Source organism: Tursiops truncatus, chromosome 10, assembly GCF_011762595.2.
Source record: "Tursiops truncatus isolate mTurTru1 chromosome 10, mTurTru1.mat.Y, whole genome shotgun sequence".
Lineage (NCBI taxonomy): Eukaryota > Metazoa > Chordata > Mammalia > Artiodactyla > Delphinidae > Tursiops > Tursiops truncatus.
Window position 1 is genome coordinate 21,886,243 of NC_047043.1, and position 20,569 is coordinate 21,906,811.

At 42.4% G+C, this 20,569-nt stretch overlaps 1 protein-coding gene and 1 non-coding gene across 3 annotated transcripts; one reads left to right on the forward strand and one right to left on the reverse strand.

Annotated features, from left to right (window-relative positions):
* The first annotated feature begins 474 nt into the window (after nucleotides 1-474).
* TRNAD-GUC (transfer RNA aspartic acid (anticodon GUC)) lies at nucleotides 475-547 on the forward strand. Its single transcript has one exon. It is a non-coding gene; the product is annotated as a tRNA-Asp (tRNA).
* Nucleotides 548-7,746: 7,199 nt separating this feature from the next.
* Nucleotides 7,747-20,169, reverse strand: ZSCAN31 (zinc finger and SCAN domain containing 31). Of its 2 annotated transcripts, none has more exons than XM_033863601.2 (4): nucleotides 20,051-20,169; nucleotides 11,256-11,729; nucleotides 10,294-10,444; nucleotides 7,747-9,774 (listed from the first exon to the last, which is right to left on the reverse strand). In XM_033863601.2, exons 2-4 carry the CDS (start codon nucleotides 11,634-11,636, stop codon nucleotides 8,999-9,001), a joined length of 1,308 nt encoding a protein of 435 aa, XP_033719492.1. In that variant the 5' UTR covers nucleotides 11,637-11,729; nucleotides 20,051-20,169; the 3' UTR covers nucleotides 7,747-8,998. The 2 variants fall into 2 exon arrangements, with proteins under 2 accessions (XP_033719492.1, XP_019800436.2); XM_019944877.3 differs by lacking the exon at nucleotides 20,051-20,169 and adding an exon at nucleotides 13,247-13,384.
* Between the last annotated feature and the right edge of the window lie 400 nt (nucleotides 20,170-20,569).

Here is a 20,569-nt window from a genome sequence, read left to right on the forward strand (position 1 = left end):
ATAGACAAAAATAAACTCAAAATGGGTTAAAGACCTAAATGTAAGACTGGATACTGTAAAACTCTTAGAGGAAAACATAAGCAGAGCACTCTTTCATATAAATCAAAGCAATATCTTTTTTGATCCATCTCCTAGAGTAATGGAAATAAAACCAAAAATAAACAAATGGGACCTAATTAAACTCAAAAGCTTGTGTATAGCAAAGGAAATCATAAACAAAATGAAATGACAACCCACAGAATGGGAGAAAATATTTGCAAACAGTGTGACAGACAAGGGATTAATCTCTAAAATTTACAAACAGCTCATGTGCCTCAATATGAAAAAATAAACAACAACCCAATCAAAAAATGGCAAAAGACCTAAATAGACATTTCTCCAAAGAAGACATACAGATGGCCAAGGGGTACCTGAAAAGATGCTCAACATCGCTAATTATTAGAGAAATGCAAATCAAAACTACAATGAGGGAATTCCCTGGTGGTCCAGTGGTTAGGACTACACGCTGTCACTGCTGAGGGCCCAGGTTCAATCCCTGGTTGGGGAACTAAGATCCTGCAGGCTGCACGGCAAAACAAAACAAAATAAACAAAAAACTACAATGAGAGGGACTTCCCTTTGATCCAGTGTCTGGGACTCCATGCTCCCAATGCAGGGGGCCAGGGTTCGATCGCTGGTCAGGGAACTAGATCCCACATGCTGCAACTAAGAGTTTGCATGCTGCAGCTAAAGATCCCACATGCCACAACTAAAAAAGATCCCATGTACCGCAACTAAGACCCAGCATAGCCAAATAAATAAATAAATATTAAAAAAAAAAAAGAAACTACAATGAGGGAATTCCCTGGTGGTCCAGTGGTTAGGACTCCGTGCTTCCAATGCTGGGGGCCCGGGTTCCATCCCTGGTTGGGGAACTAAGATCCTGCAAGCTGCACAGCATGGCCAGAAAAAAAACCCAAAAAACTATGAGATATCACCTCACACCAGTCAGAATGGCCATCATCAAAAAGTCTACAAACAATAAATGCTGGAGAGGGTGTGGAGAAAAGGGAACCCTCCTATGCTGTTGGTGGGAATGTAAATTGGTACAGCTACTGTGGAGAACAGTATGGAGGTTCCTTAAGAAACTAAAAATAGAACTATCATATGATCCTGCAATCCCAATCCTGGGCATATATCTGGAGAAAAACATGGTTCAAAAGGATACATGCACCCCAGTGTTCATTGCAGCACTATTTACAATAGTCAGGTCATGGAAACAACCTAAATGTCCATCAACAGATGGATGGATAAACAAGATGTGGTACATATATACAATGGAATATTACTCAGCCATTAAAGAGAATGAAATAATGCCATTTGCAGCAACATGGATAGACTTGTAGATTATCATACTAAGTGAAGTCAGAGAAAAACAAACATCATACGATATCACTGATATGCAGAATCTAAAAAAAAATTGATACATATGAACTCATTTATAAAACGGAAATAGAGTCACAGACTTAGAGAATGAACTTATGGTTACTGGGGGGATGGGTGGGGGGGAAGGATAGACTGGGAGTTTGGAGATATACATGTACACACTGTTATATTTAAAATAACCAACAAGGACCTACCATATAGCAAAAGGAACTCTGCTCAATACTCTGTAATAAACTAAATGGGAAAAGAATTTGAAAAAGAATAGATACATGTATATGTATAACTGAATCACATTGCTGTACACCTAAAACCAACACAACATTGTTAATCAACTATACTCCAATATAAAATAAAAATTTTTTAAAAATCCATAGGAACTGAAATCTAAAAATAAATAAATAAAAATAAAACAATAAACAACAACAACCCAGAAACAAAGTCCTATTTATAGCACAGGGAACTATATTCAATATCCTCTGATAAAGCATAATGGAAAAGAATATGAAAAAGAATATATATATATATAACCGAATCACTTTGCTGTACAGCAAAAATTAACACATTATAAATCAACTATACTTCAATAAAAATTTTAAAGTATATAAAGGCAGTCATGTTAAAGAGGCCTACATGGCCCTCTTGTCAACAGCCAGCAAGTAACTGAGTAAATAAGGCCCTCAGTCCAAGAACCCTCAAGGAACAGAATCCTGTCAACAACCACGTGAACTTGGAAGCAGATCCTTCCCCAGTCAAGCCTTCTGATGAGACACTAGCCCTGTTTAACACCTTGATTTCAGTCTTGAGAGACTCTGAAGCAGAGGACCCAGTTGAGCCATACCTGGATTCCTGACACATGAAAACTATGAGATAATGTGTGTTGTTTTAAACTACTAAGTTTTGAAATAGAAATAACTAACACAAAAGTAGATACAAATGTAAGAGAAGTAAACACCCTATAGTCCTGAATTTTAATTGGAAGTATCAATAAAATATAGATGCCTTAGGTCTTTCTACTAAAAAGGCTTAGAAACAGTGAACATCCCCTGGCATCCAATTTGTGGTCTTGAAATTCTGTTTCCCCAAGAAGAAACCAAGGCTCCTTGGAGAAATGGCTGAATACAGATCTGAGGCAGGAATTATATGACATAAGCCTGAAACATCTTGTCACCATAAAGCAAGGAAGTTCCTGACTATGAGGGTCTAATGTCAGAAGCCAACTTGAAGAACTTCCCACTTGAAGATGGGAAAATTTGAGCATCAGTAAAGATAATGACAGCAGTGGATTGAAACACTTTAAGGATGTTTACATCCATGAATTCATAATTACTCTTATTTTAAAAAACTGGATTGGTCACCAACTAACTATCCTGAAAACTGGTAAATAAAAGGAAACAATCAAGGATTTATCCTGCCTTTTCCATGTGAATTATAACACTTGGTAACCAAATAGATGATAAGAAAAAGTTTCTTTTAATAAATGTATTCTTCTAGGGAATTCCCTGACGGTCCAGTGGTTAGGACTCTGTGCTTTCCCTGCCAAGGTCCCGGGTTCGATCACTGGTTCGGGAACTGAAAACTCCCGCAAGCCAGGCCACGCAGCCAAAAAAAAAAAGTATTCTTCGAGTGAATAAAGAAGGAATGATATAATTAGAATATTGTGATTTTGCCACCAATTATGAATTAGTGGATAGAGACACTATTCATCAGTGGTTGCTAACATCACAAAGAGAAACCAGACATTCTTTCTTGATGGAAGAAAGTGACACCAGGATTAAGTGGTCTTGCCAGAAAGGCTGAACCTGAATACGTTCAAGCCTTCAGACTGAACTACCAACTCCCAGGAAGTAGAAACAGAGAAAGGTGTGAAAGTACACTACAGGGAAGCATTTATCAAAATGCATACTGGGGGGCAACTACAGGATAAACAACCCCCATGCCCAGGAAATACAATGCAATGGGAAGAAAGAAATGGAGCAGAAATCCAATTAAAAGAGACAAGAGGGATTTCCCTGGTGGCGCAGTGGTTAAGAATCCGCCTGCCAATGCAGGGGACACAGGTTCGAGCCCTGATCCGGGAAGATCCCACATGCCGTGAAGCAACTAAGCCCGCGAGCCACAACTACCGAGCCCACACGCCGCAACTAGTGAAGCCTGCGCGTCTAGAGCCCGTGCTCCACAACAAGAGAAGCCACCGCAATAAGCCCACCCACCGCAACAAAGAGTAGCCCCGCCCGCCGCAGCTAGAGAAAGCCCGCTGGTAGCAACCAAGACCCAACGCAGCCAAAAACAAACAAAAAAATAGACAAGACCTACCAGTCAAACACATTTTGTAGACATAATGGGGAACCTGATTCAACTAAACATTTAGTTGAACATATATATATATGATATATGATATATATATTTAACATATATATATATGATATATGATATATGATACATATGATATATACATATATATGATATATGATACATACATATATACATATATGATACATATATAACATATATATATGATATATGATATATATTTAACTAAACATATATATACGATAATAAAAATTGGAATGTAAGCACTTACTGGATATGTAATGACATAAGGAATAACTATTAAGCTTTTATGAGATAAAGGTATTATGCCTATGTTTTAAAAAGTATTTGTTAGAGATACATACTGGAATATTTACAGGTAAAACAGTATGTTTTTGCTTCAAAATAACAAGGGAAGGGAGTGGGTGGATGGGGACACACATGATACAAGACTGGTCAAGAGCTGCTAACTGTTGAAGGTGGGTGAGCATGTAAGGGTTCATTATATTATTCTTTCAGTCTTTGTCAACGTTTTAAATTCTTTGTAATTAAAAAAAAAAAAAGCTTTTAAAACATGTGCATATGCTATGGTTCTGCACTTAACACTTGTGCTCAAGGAAGCAAGTGCACGACCTGGCACTGCAGTGTTGTTCCTAATAGTGAAAACAGGACACAACCTCAATGTCTATCAGTAGAACTGCTAAAGAAACGGGGCTCTCAATTCTAAATAGGGTAGCAGTTAAAACGGAATCCAGTACAGCCTTGACAGCACTGATGTAATACTTTATAGCTTCTTACTGAAATGGGGTCAAGAGCACAAAGGGGGCCTTCAAGCTGTGTGACCTTACCTCTCCGTGCCTCAGTTTCACCCTCTTTAACATGGAGTTGATAATAATCATATAGATTTTGGGGGGGGGGGCCACGCCCCTTGGTTTGCGGGATTTTAGTTTCCCGACCAGGGATTGAACCCAGGCCTTCGGCAGTGAAAGTGCGGAGTCCTAACCACTGGACCGCCAGAGAATTCCCGTATACAGACCATTTTTTGACGATTAAATGAGTTACTACCTGTTAAGCGATTAGAACAGTGCCAGGCTCGTGGTGAGCGCTACAGAAGTATCTATTAGTAGTCGTGGTATATCTATTCCTGGAAGGCCGGCCTTCGTTCTTGGCGCAACCCGCACTGCGCGCCCTCTTTCCTGGATTTTAGCCTGGAGCCCGATGCACCGCCCCCGCCCATCCCGCTCGCCCAGGGACTCACCTGAACCCGGCCGACCCGCGACCGAGACTCTTGAAACGCCGGTGGGGCCTTGGGACTTGGGCCGAAGGAGCACCGCGGACCCTCTCTCCGCTCCGCTAGGCTGACACTTCCGCTGTCTCTTTAGGCCGCTCGGAAGCTGTTTCATGTTGTCGGCCTCCACGCTTTGGGCCCATCCAGTGCAAAGAGGCCAATAGGAAACTGTCCCCCTTCCCCCGCTGCCCCCAAATCCTGGGACCTCCTGTTCCTGTTCCATACAAGCCTGGCTCTTCCCTTCCATTTCGTAGCCCCACCCCATCCTGCCCCCGACTTGCCCCACAAGTGAATTTCATTTGGCCATCTGAGGAGCAGCACCGAGAGACCCAGAGAAAGGGTCGCCTGCATTGCCTTACCCCTGAGAGCTCCACACACCCGCCTGGCCTTCTTGTCTTTCCACTTGGGCACAGAGAGGTGAAGTAACTCGTCCACAGCAACACTAGTGGACAGGGACAAACCACAGCAGCGCCCTGCTACCAAGACACTCAATCTCCCACCCCGCGGCTTTCCCCGCCCTTCCTTCCCATCAGGCTCTAGCTGCCTGCGGAGTGCCTGCACCTGGCCACCCTCACGCCCCGTGTCTCCCACCCCACATTAACATCACCTGACCTCCAGGAGTCTCTCCATTTCTTCCTCTTGTGCACCAAAAGGGTATGTGCACCACCCCCTCTCCCAATACTTTCAGGACACAGCTAGTCACACAAAATAATTACTTGACAACTAGTTATGTGGCAACACCTATGTTTTCTAGATAAGGAAGAATAATAACTTTCCAGGTAGGGAAACAAAGTTTCTGGATGCTTAATAGGAAAGAGCACTAGACAGAGAGTCAGTCTCAAATACAGACAACTGTCACCTCCCAGGCATGCGACGTTGGGCAATCACTTCATGTCACCAAGCTCAGTTTACTCAACTGTAAGTGTGAATGGTAAATACCCACGCCTTGCTCTTCTCTGGGTGATTGTGAGGAGCATCTGAGAAACCCCATGGGAAAGCTTTTTAGTCTATACCTTGAGGCCTTTTCACCAGCTGGTCCCACTTCCTGGATTACCCTCCCAGGTAGCACTGAGCTGACTCCCTCATCTGCTCTGTATCTTAGCTCAAATGCCTCTTAAGGAAGCCGCCCCTGACCACCCTAGATAATGAAACCTCACTCCTTTAACCTGCTCCACTTTCTTCTGTTTCCAAAGCACTGTATCACCTATATATTACACTATATCGTTTACGTATTATACTTACTGTTTTTCTCAGGCAGGGTTCTCTGCTGTGTCCCAAACCCCTGCCGAGTGGCTGAGTGCCCTGTTCACTGCCTGAACTTCCCTTCTTCTCTAGGTGCTCCGCTGATCACAGGCACTGAAAATCCTTCATGACACTGTCAATGAGACTGAATGGAGGGGAGTGGTATCAGCGCCTACAACACTTTGGTCTAGATTGATGAAAGAGAAACTGAAAAAAACCTGCAACATTCCCAAATTCTCCCTTCAACTTTCTCTTTGCTGCAGGCTTACCCTATCAGGCCCTCTCTTCTCCCCCGTCTCTCCCTTCCCGTCTCGAGGCCTCTCCTCCCCTTTGCTTTTCTCCTTTACTCCTTGGGCCTCTTTTGTGACTGCTTTCTCCTCTGTGAGCTTTTCTTTGCCTTTCTGGGTAGGTGAGAGAGGAAGGGGCTGTCTGAGCACTGGGGTTGGAGTCTCAGAGAGACCAAACTGAAATTCAGGGTTGAAGGTGAGTGTGGTCTGTAGTAGCAGCCTAGATAAGGACACGGCGGCTGAGACTTTGTCCCTGTGTCCTGAGATGCTCAGGGAGCACAGGGAGGACTGCAGGTCTGCACTGTGCTCTAAACATGCAACAGCTGCTTTCCCCTCACCCTGGGAGCTCACGTGAAGGGGAGGGAGGAGGCAGAGCAGAAGCTCTGTAGTAGCGGCTTTTTCCTAAAGCAAACGTTTACAGGAATTGCTTAGACTTCCCAGATAAAGATTTGGCTGAATCTGCCTATGCTAGAGGAGAGAACACTGCCTGGTTTCCCAAACCCACCTCAGCCCACCTGCCCATTGCACTTCTGGGGCATCTCACTCCTCTGAGGGTGGGGTAGGCAGTGGGGAGCACAGGTATAGGGGCAACATGCTGAGGCAGAGGTTGCAGGTGGAAGAAGGATGGGAAGGAAATGGATTTGCTGGCACCTCTAACTGATTACAAGGACCATCAGGACTGTCTGGGGCCTTGATACTCAAAGTGTGTTCCATGAACCAACAGCATCAGCATCACTGGGAACGTACTGAAAATGCAGATTCCTGGGCTACCTTCTGAATTAGAATCTGTATTTTAACAAGATCTCGGGTGATTTGTAGATACTCTAAAATTCAGTAAGCACTATTCTAGGGCCTTCCCTGGTGGTCCAGTGGTTAAGACTCCATACTTCCACTGAAGGGTGCACGGGTTTGATTCCTGGCTGGGGAACTAAGATCGCACATGTCACGCAGTGCAGCCAAAAAACAAAACAAAACAAAACAAATTCAATAAGCACTATTCTAGGTAGTCTGCATTTAGCCACTGTTCTATTTACAAATGAAAGGGTCAAGGAATTTTAGAGTTTTTTGGTTGTTGTTATGGTCCCTAAGCTATAAGGAAAACCAAATGTATATACATATGCATATACATATATGCACACATATATAGACTTCTTTAACTTTTTAAAAATAGACTTTGAAGACATATTTAGTACAGTATATTTTAGGTTGAACTTTTATTTCCTTTCTTTTGAAATTCTGATTCAGATTTTGACTGTGGAGAAAAGTATAATGAGACTGTCAGCAGAGGCGTTTAACATTCTATTTCGTTCAAGCATGATACTTACAATTCCACCTACATTCATTAGATGGTATTATTTCTTTATGTAAATCATAGTGCACGTTTATTGAGAGTTATGTTTTCAGTGCTTTACAAGTTTGTATTAATTTATTCTTATGTTCCCTATGAGAAAGGTACTCTTATCCCCTATCTTACAGACAGGGAGACTGTAGCATAGGGGCATTTAATTAAACTGCCTGAAGTCACATAGCTCACAGATGGAAAGGCAGGTAATGAACCTACACAGTGTGGTGCCAGATTTGTGTGTTTAACCCTGACAGTAAATGGCCTGAGAAAGCTGGACTCCCCAGTTAAGCAGCAATCTGCCCGAGGTCAGAGGCTCCTTTTCTTGATAGAGTCTCAATGATGCTGCTCGCAATGGCCCTCCAAGTTGCTGACTAGCCTTCAAAAGGCAGTGGCAGAAAAGGCTATGAATAAAACCGGCACACTGCAAAGGTTTTAAAGTATCATCTTATTCGTTGTTTATAACAAAAATGGAAACCTTAATATGGTAATGACCTGCACTGGGAATTTGGAGTTAGATATCAAAATGGGACATGGATTTCTAAACCATCAAATCTATAGGTTTCACACCATGGGTAATGCTGCTTAATAAATGAGTTTGCCACCCATTCCGATGAAAGCAACAAAGAAATCATCCATTAAATCCCTGGGGAGACTGTGGCAATGATTTCCTATGGGAATGGGAATGACTCTTATTCCCCCAAATCTTAATTGTGTTTAAAATGTCACTTTTACAAAAAAAAAAGGCTCATCTCTGAATATCTTTTGAATGTACCCAATCTTAAAAAAAAAGTATACACAATTGCTAGTCATTTAGAGTTATTCAATATTAAATATTACTCAATAACGGCCCATCCATACCAATTTATCTCCAGGTAAGATTTGGTCCCTTTAAGAGAAATTGTTAGAAATAAACCAACGGATAGGGAAGAAGGAGGTTGCCAAGCAACTGCCAACAGTCATCCACCCAGGAGACAGCAGCACTTGGTCTGCAGAAAAGCCACACACTCCAAAGCAAAATAAATTTCACAAGAGCAAAATTAGCCACTTGAAAATCTTACTTTCCAAGATCACCTCATTTAGGGGCCCTGGTGGTTCATGGGATTAGTCCAGTTTGGCAACAGTATGGATTCTAAAATGCCTAATGAGGTTGCAATGATGACTGAAGGCTTTTCCACACTCATCACACTCATACGGTCTCTCTCCAGTGTGGCTTCTCTGATGTTTTATAAGGAGTGTTCGCCTACTAAAGCTTTTACTACACTGACTGCATTGATAGGGTTTCTCACCAGTGTGGATTCGGAGGTGCTGGAAAAGCCCCGCATTCTGGCTGAAGGCTTTACCACACTCGTTACAGCGATAGCGCTTCTCTCCAGTGTGTATCCTCTGATGCTGAACAAGGTATGAGCTCAGGCGGAAGGCTCTCCCACACTCTTCACATTCATATGGTTTTTCCCCTGTGTGGATCCTTCTGTGTCTAATGAGGCCATTGCTGGCACTGAAGGCTTTCCCACAATCCTTACATTGATAGGGTTTCTCTCCAGAGTGGCTCCGCTGATGTTCAACCAGGCCTGACCTCTGGCTGAAGGTCTTTCCACATTCTTCACATTCATATGGCTTCTCCCCAGTGTGGATTCTCTGGTGCTGAATGAGAACTGAACTCTGAGTAAAGCTTTTCCCACATTCATTGCACCTGTGACGTCTCTCTCCAGTGGGATGTCCCCTCTGCTTTTCTACCTTGCTCTCACGTTTACAAGTTTCTCTGTACTTAGAATCTAAAGGAACATCTCTTTGGAGTCTGCTATTCTCAAAATGTCCCATTTCTTTTAAGACTTCTTGTTTCGATGCCAAATCCTGGTTTTCAAGTACAGTTTCACCATCTAGAATAATAAATAGATCAAACAATGTCATCTCTTTCTTTTATGAAAGAGTATAACCACAGGATGGGGAACAGGAAAATCCATATCAAGCACACATATTCTAGGAATCCAAAGAAGACCTAAATGGAGATATTGAGACCAACAGAGTAAGGGGTCATCAGCACCTGCTGAAATGGCTGGAGGGGGTCACCCAGAGAAGGCGAGGCTTCCAGAGAGGATGTGCTCAAGCAGGCACTGTGGAATGCTTACTAGGAAGCAGGAACTGTTCTAAGTGTTTTATGTATACTAATTTATTAAATCTTCAAATGACTCTTTGACTCCATACTATGATTATCTCCGTTTTTACAAATGCATAAACTGAAGGCACAGGAAGGTTACTTGACCTGCCCGATGTCACACAGCTTCTAAGTGGCAGTGCTTAAATTCCAACCCAGGCAATTTGGTGCCAGAGTCCACAGTCTTTACTACCCTATACTGAACCACCAGAGATCCCCTGAATGGACCTGTGAAAGTCCTTACCTTGTTCTCCAAATTTGTGGGACCCAAAAGATTCACATTTGAGCTGTGTCACCATGGACTGAACCTGGAGAGCTGTTGATTCCTGCTTGGCCTTCAAATGCACTGCATCCCCTGAGAGCACTTCAGAATGTCCATATTCACAGTCTGGGGCCTGAAGGCAGGTAGGTATATTTGGGTTCATAAGAGGAGGATTAGAGGAATCCAGGCTAATACTCAATGAAAGAGATCATATGGAACCATATGAGACATTTTGTAGAGCAATGGCACAGTGGAAGACCCAGAGTTTAAATCCACACCCAAAAGCAGAAGGGGGAGAACAAGAGTGGCCCAATGTGATATGGTGGTTTAAAATATGTTTATAAGTTCTTTGATGCTCCTTCCATTAACTCCTCTCTCCTTGAGTGAGAGCTGTACTTAAAATGACTCATTTCTACTGAATAGAATGTAAGGCAGAAGTGACGGTATATAACTTCTGAGACCAAGTAGTAAAAAGGATGTGGTTTCATCCTTATTCTCTCTTTCTCTATTTCTCTGTCTGTCTCTTGGGGAAGCCAACTGATATGTTGTGAGGACACTCAATGAGCCCTAAGGAGAAACCCATATGGTAAAGACCTCCCGCCAACAGCCAGTGAAGAACCGAGGCCCCCTACCAACAACCATGGGAGTGAGCCATCTTGGAAGTGGGTCCACCAGCCGTAGTCAGGTCTTCAGAGGACTACAGTCTTGGTTGACATCTTCACAGCAACCTCATGAGAGGTCCTCCTAAGTGGCTCCCAAAACCCTGACTCAGAAACTGGGAGATAATATTTGTTTTTTCAAGCCATTAAAGCTTAGGGAGGCGGGTAACTTGTTACCCAGCAACAGAGAACTAATACATGAGGCTATGGCCAACCAACCTGGGTCACCAAACTTCACCCTTCGTTTAATATTCTGTGTCCAGGAGCCTATCTTCCTCCTCTCACCTGGTTCTCTGGCTCACTTAGCTCTCGCTCCAGATCTTCAACTGCAGCCACCGCCTCCTCCCCACTCTCGGGATGGTGCTTCTGCACCCAGGCCTGGAGCTCCTCGGGCAGGATGGTCAGGAACTGCTCCAGCACCAGGAGCTCCAGGATTTGCTCCTTGGTATGTGTGTCTGGCCTCAGCCACTGATGACAGAGTTCCCGGAGCCGGCTCAGTGCTTCTCGGGGACCAGGAGTCTCTTGGTAACAAAAGTGCCTAAAAAGTTGGCGGGAGGCCTCCTGGCCAGAGAAGCTGTTCTTCTTAAGGTAGGTTCCTTGGTCCCAGATAGGGTCTTCCTCCACCTTCACAATCTTAAGTCCATCCTGTTCCCCTGTTGAAGCCATTCTGGGATTAATTTAGAAGGGCTCACTCCAGCCTGAGGCAGAGGGGTAACTGATTTAAGATCCCCTGATTTAACCTTCTTTAGGAGGATGTACCTGATGAGAAAAATATGTCTTAATGGAAATTAAAAAGTAATGGGGAAAAAAAACAAAGTATAAGAACAATAAATATTATGCTATCATTTATGTTAATAAAAGGTATACATAGTATTTTACTTCTGTACGTTTAGAAATTGGAAGAAAAGGCATATGGCAGAATACATTACTGACCCCAATTCTTCACCCTTCCCTGTAGACATGTACTTTGTTGTGCCCTCCCACTGTGATTCTGGGCTCAGCCATGTGACTTGACTTGGCCAGTGTGTTACTAGCAAGTGTGATACAAGCTAGACTTGAAAACTACTTGTGTGATTGGGCTTGCCTGCCCTTGCCTGCTATAATTATTAGGAGGATATGCTGGCTTTCAGATGATAAGAAACATGCAGAACAGAGCCAAATCACCCCCAGAGGGGCAGATGAGACCATCCTAGGTCAGCTAACTGCCAGCTAATCCCCAGACATGTAAGTGAGCCTAGCTGAGATTTGCAGAGCTGCCTGGAGGATTCACAGCTGACTGCAGATATACAAGTAAGCCCTACCCCTATCAGCTGAACCCCAGACTCATGTGCTGAATAAATGTTTATTGCTATATGCTGCCAAAGATTTGTAATTGTTACACCACATTATTACACCAATGAAAAACTAATACAGAGGGGTGGCCTCTGGGGAGGGAACTAGGTAACTCAGAATAAGACAGGAAGGAAAATAATACTGTCTGTATTTTTTCTGATTGTTGAGCCATTTCAAATAAAGTACTTATTCCAAGAAAATAAACAAATAAATAAATTGTAGTGATTTAAAAGCCTCATAGTCAATATATGGTAGCTTTAGGGGAAGAACAGGACATAGAAAACTAGCCATAATATCAAATGATGAGTGCTATATAGAGGCTTCAACAGAATATCTAGGGAGTGATGAGCAGGAAAAACATAATTCTGACAGGGTATGGAGCAGTGAAAGAATGTGGCTTAGGGGCAAGTACATTTGAATTAGGCCTAAAATAGTGAACAGAAAGTTGTCAGGCAGAGAAAGGGTCATGGGAGGAGATTCAACATGACAGTCCAAGCAAACAACAGAATCAAAGGTATTTAAGGTTACACGGCACAGTGACTCTAAGGACAGGCAGGGGGTCCTGGTGGCTGAACTACAGAGTATAGCGTGTGGGGAGAAAATGCATGACAAGAGATAAGGTTGGAAAGATGCATTTCATCGGAATAGAGAACAACCCTGAACTCCAGGCTAAGATGTTTAGACTTTACGATATGGAAAACCGAGGGTCATCAAGGTTTTTATTCCACTGTCATAGAGTTAGAGCTGTATTTTAAAGGCATATTGAGTAAGATTCAGGAGGGAAATGGTAAGAATATGCTGTAGGGTTGTGGCAGTTTAAGTTGGCAGGTTTAATGGTGGTTACACTGATACAATGTTTACTTTAGCGGTGGAATTTAAGTTTTATATATGACTTTAGTCCTGTTTTTTGTTTGTTTATTTTTTGCAGTACACGGGCCTCTCACCGTTGTGGCCTCTCCCGTTGCGGAGCACAGGCTCCGGACGCGCAGGCTCAGCGGCCATGGCTCACGAGCCCAGCCGCTCCGCGGCGTGTGGGATCTTCCCGGACCGGGGCACGAACCCACGTCTCCTGCATCGGCAGGCGGACTCTCAACCACCGCGCCACCAGGGAAGCCCTTTAGTCCTGTTTTAATAGAATCATTAAGGTCTGAGAGAACTGAGAAAAGTTTCTCAGTTATACTTTATTGGGGGAAAATGTATTTATCCCATTCATTCAAATATCATGTGCCTACTAAATGCCTGGCATAGTGTGGGCACTTAGGTCAAAGCAGTGAAAGGGAACAGACCTGGTCCTTGCCTTTATGGGATTTGCAGTGGGAGAGACAGACTTTAGTACAATATTCACATCAACTTACGTTGTAGTGTTAAGAATAGAGAGCGTTACAAAGATTGTGGGTCTTATTCTTTGTCCACGTCCAGCATCAACCCTAATTTTTTACTCCTTACTGCAACATCTGGGTATCAGGTTTGTTGAATCTTCAGTCCAGGAAGATTTGTAAGCCTGAGAATTCTTATGAATTTACATTGGATTCCACTATTACTAAAAATGTGGCAAAAATTGTTCTGTGACTATAGGCTCTGAACCTGAACGCTACTGAGAAACCATGGTGATCAGGTTTTTCTCTTGAGTACCACAGGCAACCCCTCACAGACCCAAAGCCCCAGGTGGGGCAGCCTCTGCATTTGCTGTGCTGCTCTCCCCACAGTTGGTGGACTTAGGATTTACCTCCTGATCTTGTGCCACCATGAACTCTGTCTTTATCCCTGTTTTCTGGATAAATAAGTGAATTCTCCCTATCTACGTCCCTTTTCCTTTCATCAAGCCATGGCAAGGGCAGGGAAGGGAGAAGGCAGAGAAAATGCATTCTTCGTATTCTCCCCTATGCCACCACTGCTCCCAGGATCTGTATGTGTTACCCTATGTTACCAGCTAGTCCTCCCTTGTTTCCTGTCTCCTCTCCCACCCATGTCCCAACCTGCTACAGATCCCAGACGCCTCTTGTACTTGATACACCTCTGATAAACTGAATGGACTGAGTTTTTAAAAATCATCTTTAGAGAAGCACTGCAAGGTAGAGACTAATGTTCAAATCATGTGGCCTCTCTAAAATGGGACTGACCAAAGCACCCCTCTCACAGAACTGTGATAATTATATAAGGTAATGCATATAAAAAGCTTAGCATGGTACCTGGCCCATAGCAATTGCTAAACATTAAAAAACTACCAGGTATTATTAGCAAAGCAGTACTAATAAGTTGAATATCCTCTTTTTATAAAGGAAATAGACCCTACAAAATAAACCATTGAATTCACAGGCCAAATTCAGTAGACAATTGAAAATCTTGGAAGAAATATTTTCTGATGCTAGAGGCTTCAGTGGACTTCCACACTCATGAAAGGGGATAGGAAAAAAAAAAGACTGTAGGCTACTGACTCAGGCTACGGCTTTATCAGAAACTATGGACCCAGGGGCCAAGGGACAGGACCAGTCTCATCTGCAGTAACTAAGCCCTGAAGCTGCTGGCCCCATACTAGGTCTGCCCGCCCTAAGAACTTCTTGGGGCAGCAACACTCAAACACTGGGTGTAAGTCCCAGAAAGGGTCTTAAATATAATAAATATAATGCTGAATGAAGAAGAGAGAGAAATCTAAAACAGAAAGCTGCCCACACAAAATAAACCTACAAACTAAATTCCAAAATGCATGAATAACTCTAACCCTAAGAAAAATAATCAACAAATCAGAATAGAAATTCACTTGGACTATAAAATTCATTTTATAGTCCAAGGAGTTTTTTAAATAAGTGATTTTGAGAAATACATGAGATAATGAAACCAAAACAGGCAAACAATGCAACATTGGGTAGATATAAAAAAGGACTAATGAGAAATTTTAGGATTTAAGAAAAAACTTTGACATTTAAAATGCATTAGAGGATAAACAACAGAACGGACACAGCTGAAGAACAATAGTGATTTTTAAGACAATACTGAAGGCTTTACTCTGAATGCAGCAGAGATGAAAAATATGAAAGAGCAAAAAAAAAAAAAAAAAAAAAAAAAAATAAAATAAAAAAAAAAAAAATATGAAAGAGCAGTTAAGAAGAAAGAGAGAATATTTCATATATATATATATCTTCTTAACTGCTCTTTCATATATATACACATATATAATAAATATATATATATACTATATATATAAAATGTTAAGAAAATACAACATTAATATACAGGAGCTTCAGAAGATGAGAATGTAGTGAATGACTGAGAAATAATAGTTGAGAAAATAAATTAAGAATTTTCCAGAAATGAAGGCCTGACTTCTCAGATCAAGAGTGCACACCTAGACATAATATAGTGAAACTGCAGCCTATTGAGGATAAAGAGACAATCTTAAAACCTGCCAGAGGAAAAGAGACAGATTACCTACAAAGGAAACACAGCAAAGTGCTCATTAATGGAGTCCAGAAGGCAATCAGAGTGGGGAAATGACTGTGAACACAGAATTTACTCCCTGCCAAATATAAATAAATAGAGCAAACTGAAGCCATTTACAACCCACGAACCCTTCCTAAGAGAGTAACTGAAGGATGTAGTTCAGCAAACAAAAGTGAACTCAGAGAGAAGGTATGAAACAGAGGAAACAACATAAGTCCAAAAACTGACAAAACATGGCAATAAATTTAAATGATTATGGAAAAAAAACCTCCTGTAAAGTAATATATTCATTCACATGTAAAATGATGTACATAAAAGGTTATTTACTGTAGCACTGTTTGTGAGGCAAAAGGTTGGAAACAACCTAAATGTCCACCAATATGGGACTGGTTAAATAAATTAGAGTAATCCATATATTGGACTACTACTATGCAGTTTTTAAAAATGAGGAAGCTCTTTATGTACAGATATGAAAGCACTGGCAAGATACATTTAGTGAAAAAAGCATGGTGAAGAACCACTGTGAAAAATATTATCAGTTGTATTTAAAAAAGGGAAAAAAAAATATATATATATTGGATACCCAAGCAACATTACCTGTCTCTGGGGATGGGAAACATCCCAGAGGGAGCAGGCATGATGTGGAATTTTTCAATGGATAACCCCTATTACATTTTTTTACATGAGAATGTTTTACTACGCAAAAGGGGAAGAATATAAAACTAAAATTCTTTATAATAACAAGATGTGGTAGATGGTCAGTTCAGTAGAAAGAGTGTATTAAGGCCCTTGTTGTCAGGAGAATAGAAATACTGAACAGACCTCATTTTAAAAAATTCTAAAAGTAAATACACATCTTATAATTTAAGGGTAAATCAGCAAGGAATTGGAGCAAATGGAACTCTCATACATTAATATGATAGTTTAATGGGTACAACCACTTTGGAAAATTCTTTAGAACTATCTCTTAAAGCTTGAGAATAAAAAAAGTTCTGCAGCTGTGGTATCAAGTAGCCCAGAACTGACCTAAATGGGAAGGAAATCCAAAAAAGAGGGGATATATGTATACGTACAGCTGATTCATTTTGCTGCACAGGAGAAACTAACACAACATTGTAAAGCAACTATACTCCAATAAAAATTAATTTAAAAAAATAGCCCTGAACTGGTCTGTTCAATCAATCAACAATTCACTTCAGAGAACATGTTTTTGTAAGTCCATCAATTAGTGGCAACCCATAGCTTTTGAAAATCAGCCAATCTGTAATGACTTGTTCCAATAAACACAGCTCTGAGAGCCAACTAATCAACAACAGTTTGTGCCATGAAACCAAGCCCCCAGAGATGATGTCAGCCCACCGAACTCCATGCTTCTCAAAATGCCTGTGTAAGAGCAGCAATCTCTTCTGTACCTAGTGAGGTGTTCCTAGTCAGGATCTCTCCAGCTCTCTTTTCATTTCAGATATTGAGTGATGGTCTCATCATTCTTTGACAAGCTGAACATATGTGTACACCATGACCTAGTAATTCCACTCCCGGATATGTACCCCAAAGAAACAAGTGCTTTCGTCCACTAAAAGCTAAAACTACAGGAATGTTCAGAGCAGCTTTATTCAAAATAGCTCCAAATTAAAAACAACCCAAATGTCCATCAACTGCAGGATAAACAAACAGTGGAACTGTGGTAGGCAGAATTCTAAGATCGCCACATGATCTCCGTCCTCTATGATTGTCATCATGTCACTTAAGATTGTTAGTTTACATGATAAAAGGTGTAATTAAGATGTAATTAAGGTACCAATCAGTTGACCTTAGGAGATCTCTAGGTGGGCCTAACCTACTACATAACTCCTTTAACAGCAGAGTTTTCTCTGGCTGGTAGCAGAAGACGAAGTCAGAGATTTGAAGCATGAGGATTAGATACACAATTGCTGACTTGCTGATGGAGGGAGCCACCAGTAAAGGAATGCAGGCAGCCTCAAGAAGCTGAGACCAGTCCCACAGTGGCAGCCAGCAAGGAAAGGGAGACCTTGGTTCTACCAGGGACTTCAGTTCTACAACTGAAAGAAATTAAATTCTATAAATGGTTTAAGACTCTTGTATTTTTAAAACACAGTCAGTAAATTTAGTGCCATTTATATTAACCAAAGATTTCCTATTTGATTTCCTCTGCTGTCCTGCCTCCTGGCTGTGTTCCAAAGAGAACCAGTCTCTGTGTTGCTAGAGCTTTCATTCTAATGGGGAAGACACTGAGTTATCAAATAAATGGAGGACCTATTAAGATAGGATGGTGAGAGGTGAGCCCTTAAGAACAAAAAGGAGTGAGCCCCGTTCAAAAGCCCTGAGGCAGGGCATGGTGTGGTCAAAACAATGAAAGGAGGCAGAGTGCCTACAGCCATGTGAGAGGAGAGTGGCAAAAATTAGGCTGGGGGCTTCCCTGGTGGGGCAGTGGTTGAGAGTCCGCCTGCCGATGTAGGGGACACGGGTTCGTGCCCCAGTCCGGGAAGATCCCACATTCCGCGGAGCGGCTGGGCGCATGAGCCATGGCCGCTCAGCCTGTGCGTCCGGAGCCTGTGTTCCGCAACGAGAGAGGCCACAGCAGTGAGAGGCCCGCATACCGCAAAAAAAGAAAGAAAGAAGAAAATTAGGCTGGTAAGATAAGGCAGATCATGCAGGGCATAGGAGTTTATTTTTTAATTCTAATTACACTGAAAAGCCACTGAAGGCTTTTAGGAAGGTAAGTGACAAGACTGGGTTTACGTTTTAAGAAGCTCTGCTACTGTATGGTAGGCGAGCTGAGGGAATGAAGGTGGAGGCAAGAGAGTGGAAGCAGAAAAGGCAAAAGTTGAAAGCGTGGTGGTGGAGGCTATTGAACTGGATCCAAAAGACTGCCACTTAGGTATAATGTTAATGTATTCATCAAATTAATTTAACTTTGAAAAATAAAACTGAAAGGCAAAACAGCTTAACTTTTGTTTGAAAAAAGTGCTTCAGTCTTTGGACAGATATTTATGGAGCTGTGCTAAGAGCTGGGTATACACAGGAGTTTATAACTCATGGAGATAAAATTATAATAGAATGAAATAAAAGCCATAATCTCGAAGATGTGCATAAAGTACACTCCTGGAGGAAGTAGGACAACTCATCCTAAATTCAGTGCATTACCTGTAACCCGCAAAGGAATTCACTTCAAAAATATTTACTAAGTGCCTATCACGTGTCAGGCAGCAAATACATGATAAAAGAGTGATACAATTGAAGAATTTGATGTGTTCTCATCTCCCTAATTGAACTAAAAAAATTAAAACATGACGTGGCGTAAAGAGCGTTTTCCTTTCTTTCCCCGGCAGGGCCCCGCGGTTTGCGGAATCTTAGTTCCCTGACCAGGGATTGAACCCGCGACCCCTGCGATGGAAGCGCGGAGTCCTAAACACTGGACTGCCAGGGAATTCCCGAGCGTTTTTCTTATTAACTTCAGCATATTAGCATATCAGCACAACGAAGAGATAATGAAAATCATAAACCACCTGTGTCGCAAAATAAATTCCAAAGGAAAACTGATCACAAAGGCAAGGAAAAGAGGAACAACTTAAATACCACAATAGGCAAATCCGGAAATTAAGATACTCTACGGGACGACTGGCAAGTCCTTCAACCAGGCAATAGGATGGGAAGAAGGTAGGGGAAGGATAGGACTGTTTTAAATTAAGAGACTTAACTACATGCTTCGAATGGTCTTTAATTGGATCCTAGTTGGTACAAACCAACTGCAAAAAACATTTGTAGGACAACGAGGGGAAATCTGAATATGAAGTAGGTGTCAGGTAATACTAGGGAATGCGCTTAGGTTTAGTTGGGTGTGTTGATATTGGGGTTATGATTTATGTATGTAAAATGTCCTTAATTTTCAGAGATGCACATACGAAACTATTTAGGGGTGACAAGTCATGATGCTTGTAATTTATTTCGAAACATTTAAAGAAAAAATAGATCCGATAAATACTGTATAATGTTAACACTTGTTAAATAAAAGTGATGGGTATATACGGAGTCGGGCTTTTGACAGAGAGCGAGGCTCCCAGTCGGACGCTCCATCTCCACCTCCCCACATCCGCTCAAGCCCACAAAGCCCCGCCTGGGCAGGGGCGGGACCTCCTTCTACTCCACTGGGGCATCAGCCCTGTGTCGAGGCGACGGCGAGAGGATGACAAGGCTACGCCCACGCAGACGTCCCCTCCCGGTCTACCCCCAAGTCACCGACTTTAATCTTCCCGGGGCGGGAGGATCGGGACGAGGGGCCTGGGACTCACCTTCGGGGTCCCGGGAGCTTCGGATCCGTGGCGAGGGCAGCACCGCCCGTAGAACCCACAAACCACAAAGGCCGGAAGTGCGTCATCGTTCTGAGCCCCGTTGCTGAAGCCGAGCAGCCCTTTCCGCGATCTTGTTCTCTCTAGGAGCTCCGGAGGTTGATGCACTTTATGACTGCCTCATTACAAGGCTCGGAACCAGAAATCCAGCCCGAGGCGGGGAAACCCAGCGAGATTTCTGTACGGAGTGGCTCCCGGCATCTGGGAATCAGATGGTCATAGCAATGCAAAATGTTAGGGCCGAAAGGGACTTCATAGTTCCTCTAGTCTGGTACTTACCGCCCATTGCTTCCTGAGGCGCTCTCCTAACTCTGGTCCCTTTGACACCACAAAGGAGAGATGGTAGTTGTGGTTGGGGGTTTTTGTTTGTTCATTTTTAACTCTCAACCTCTGTTTTCTAGAATCGCAGTCTAGAAGGAGACACGGGCACAGAAACAAGTAACTATATACAGCTGATTTGTA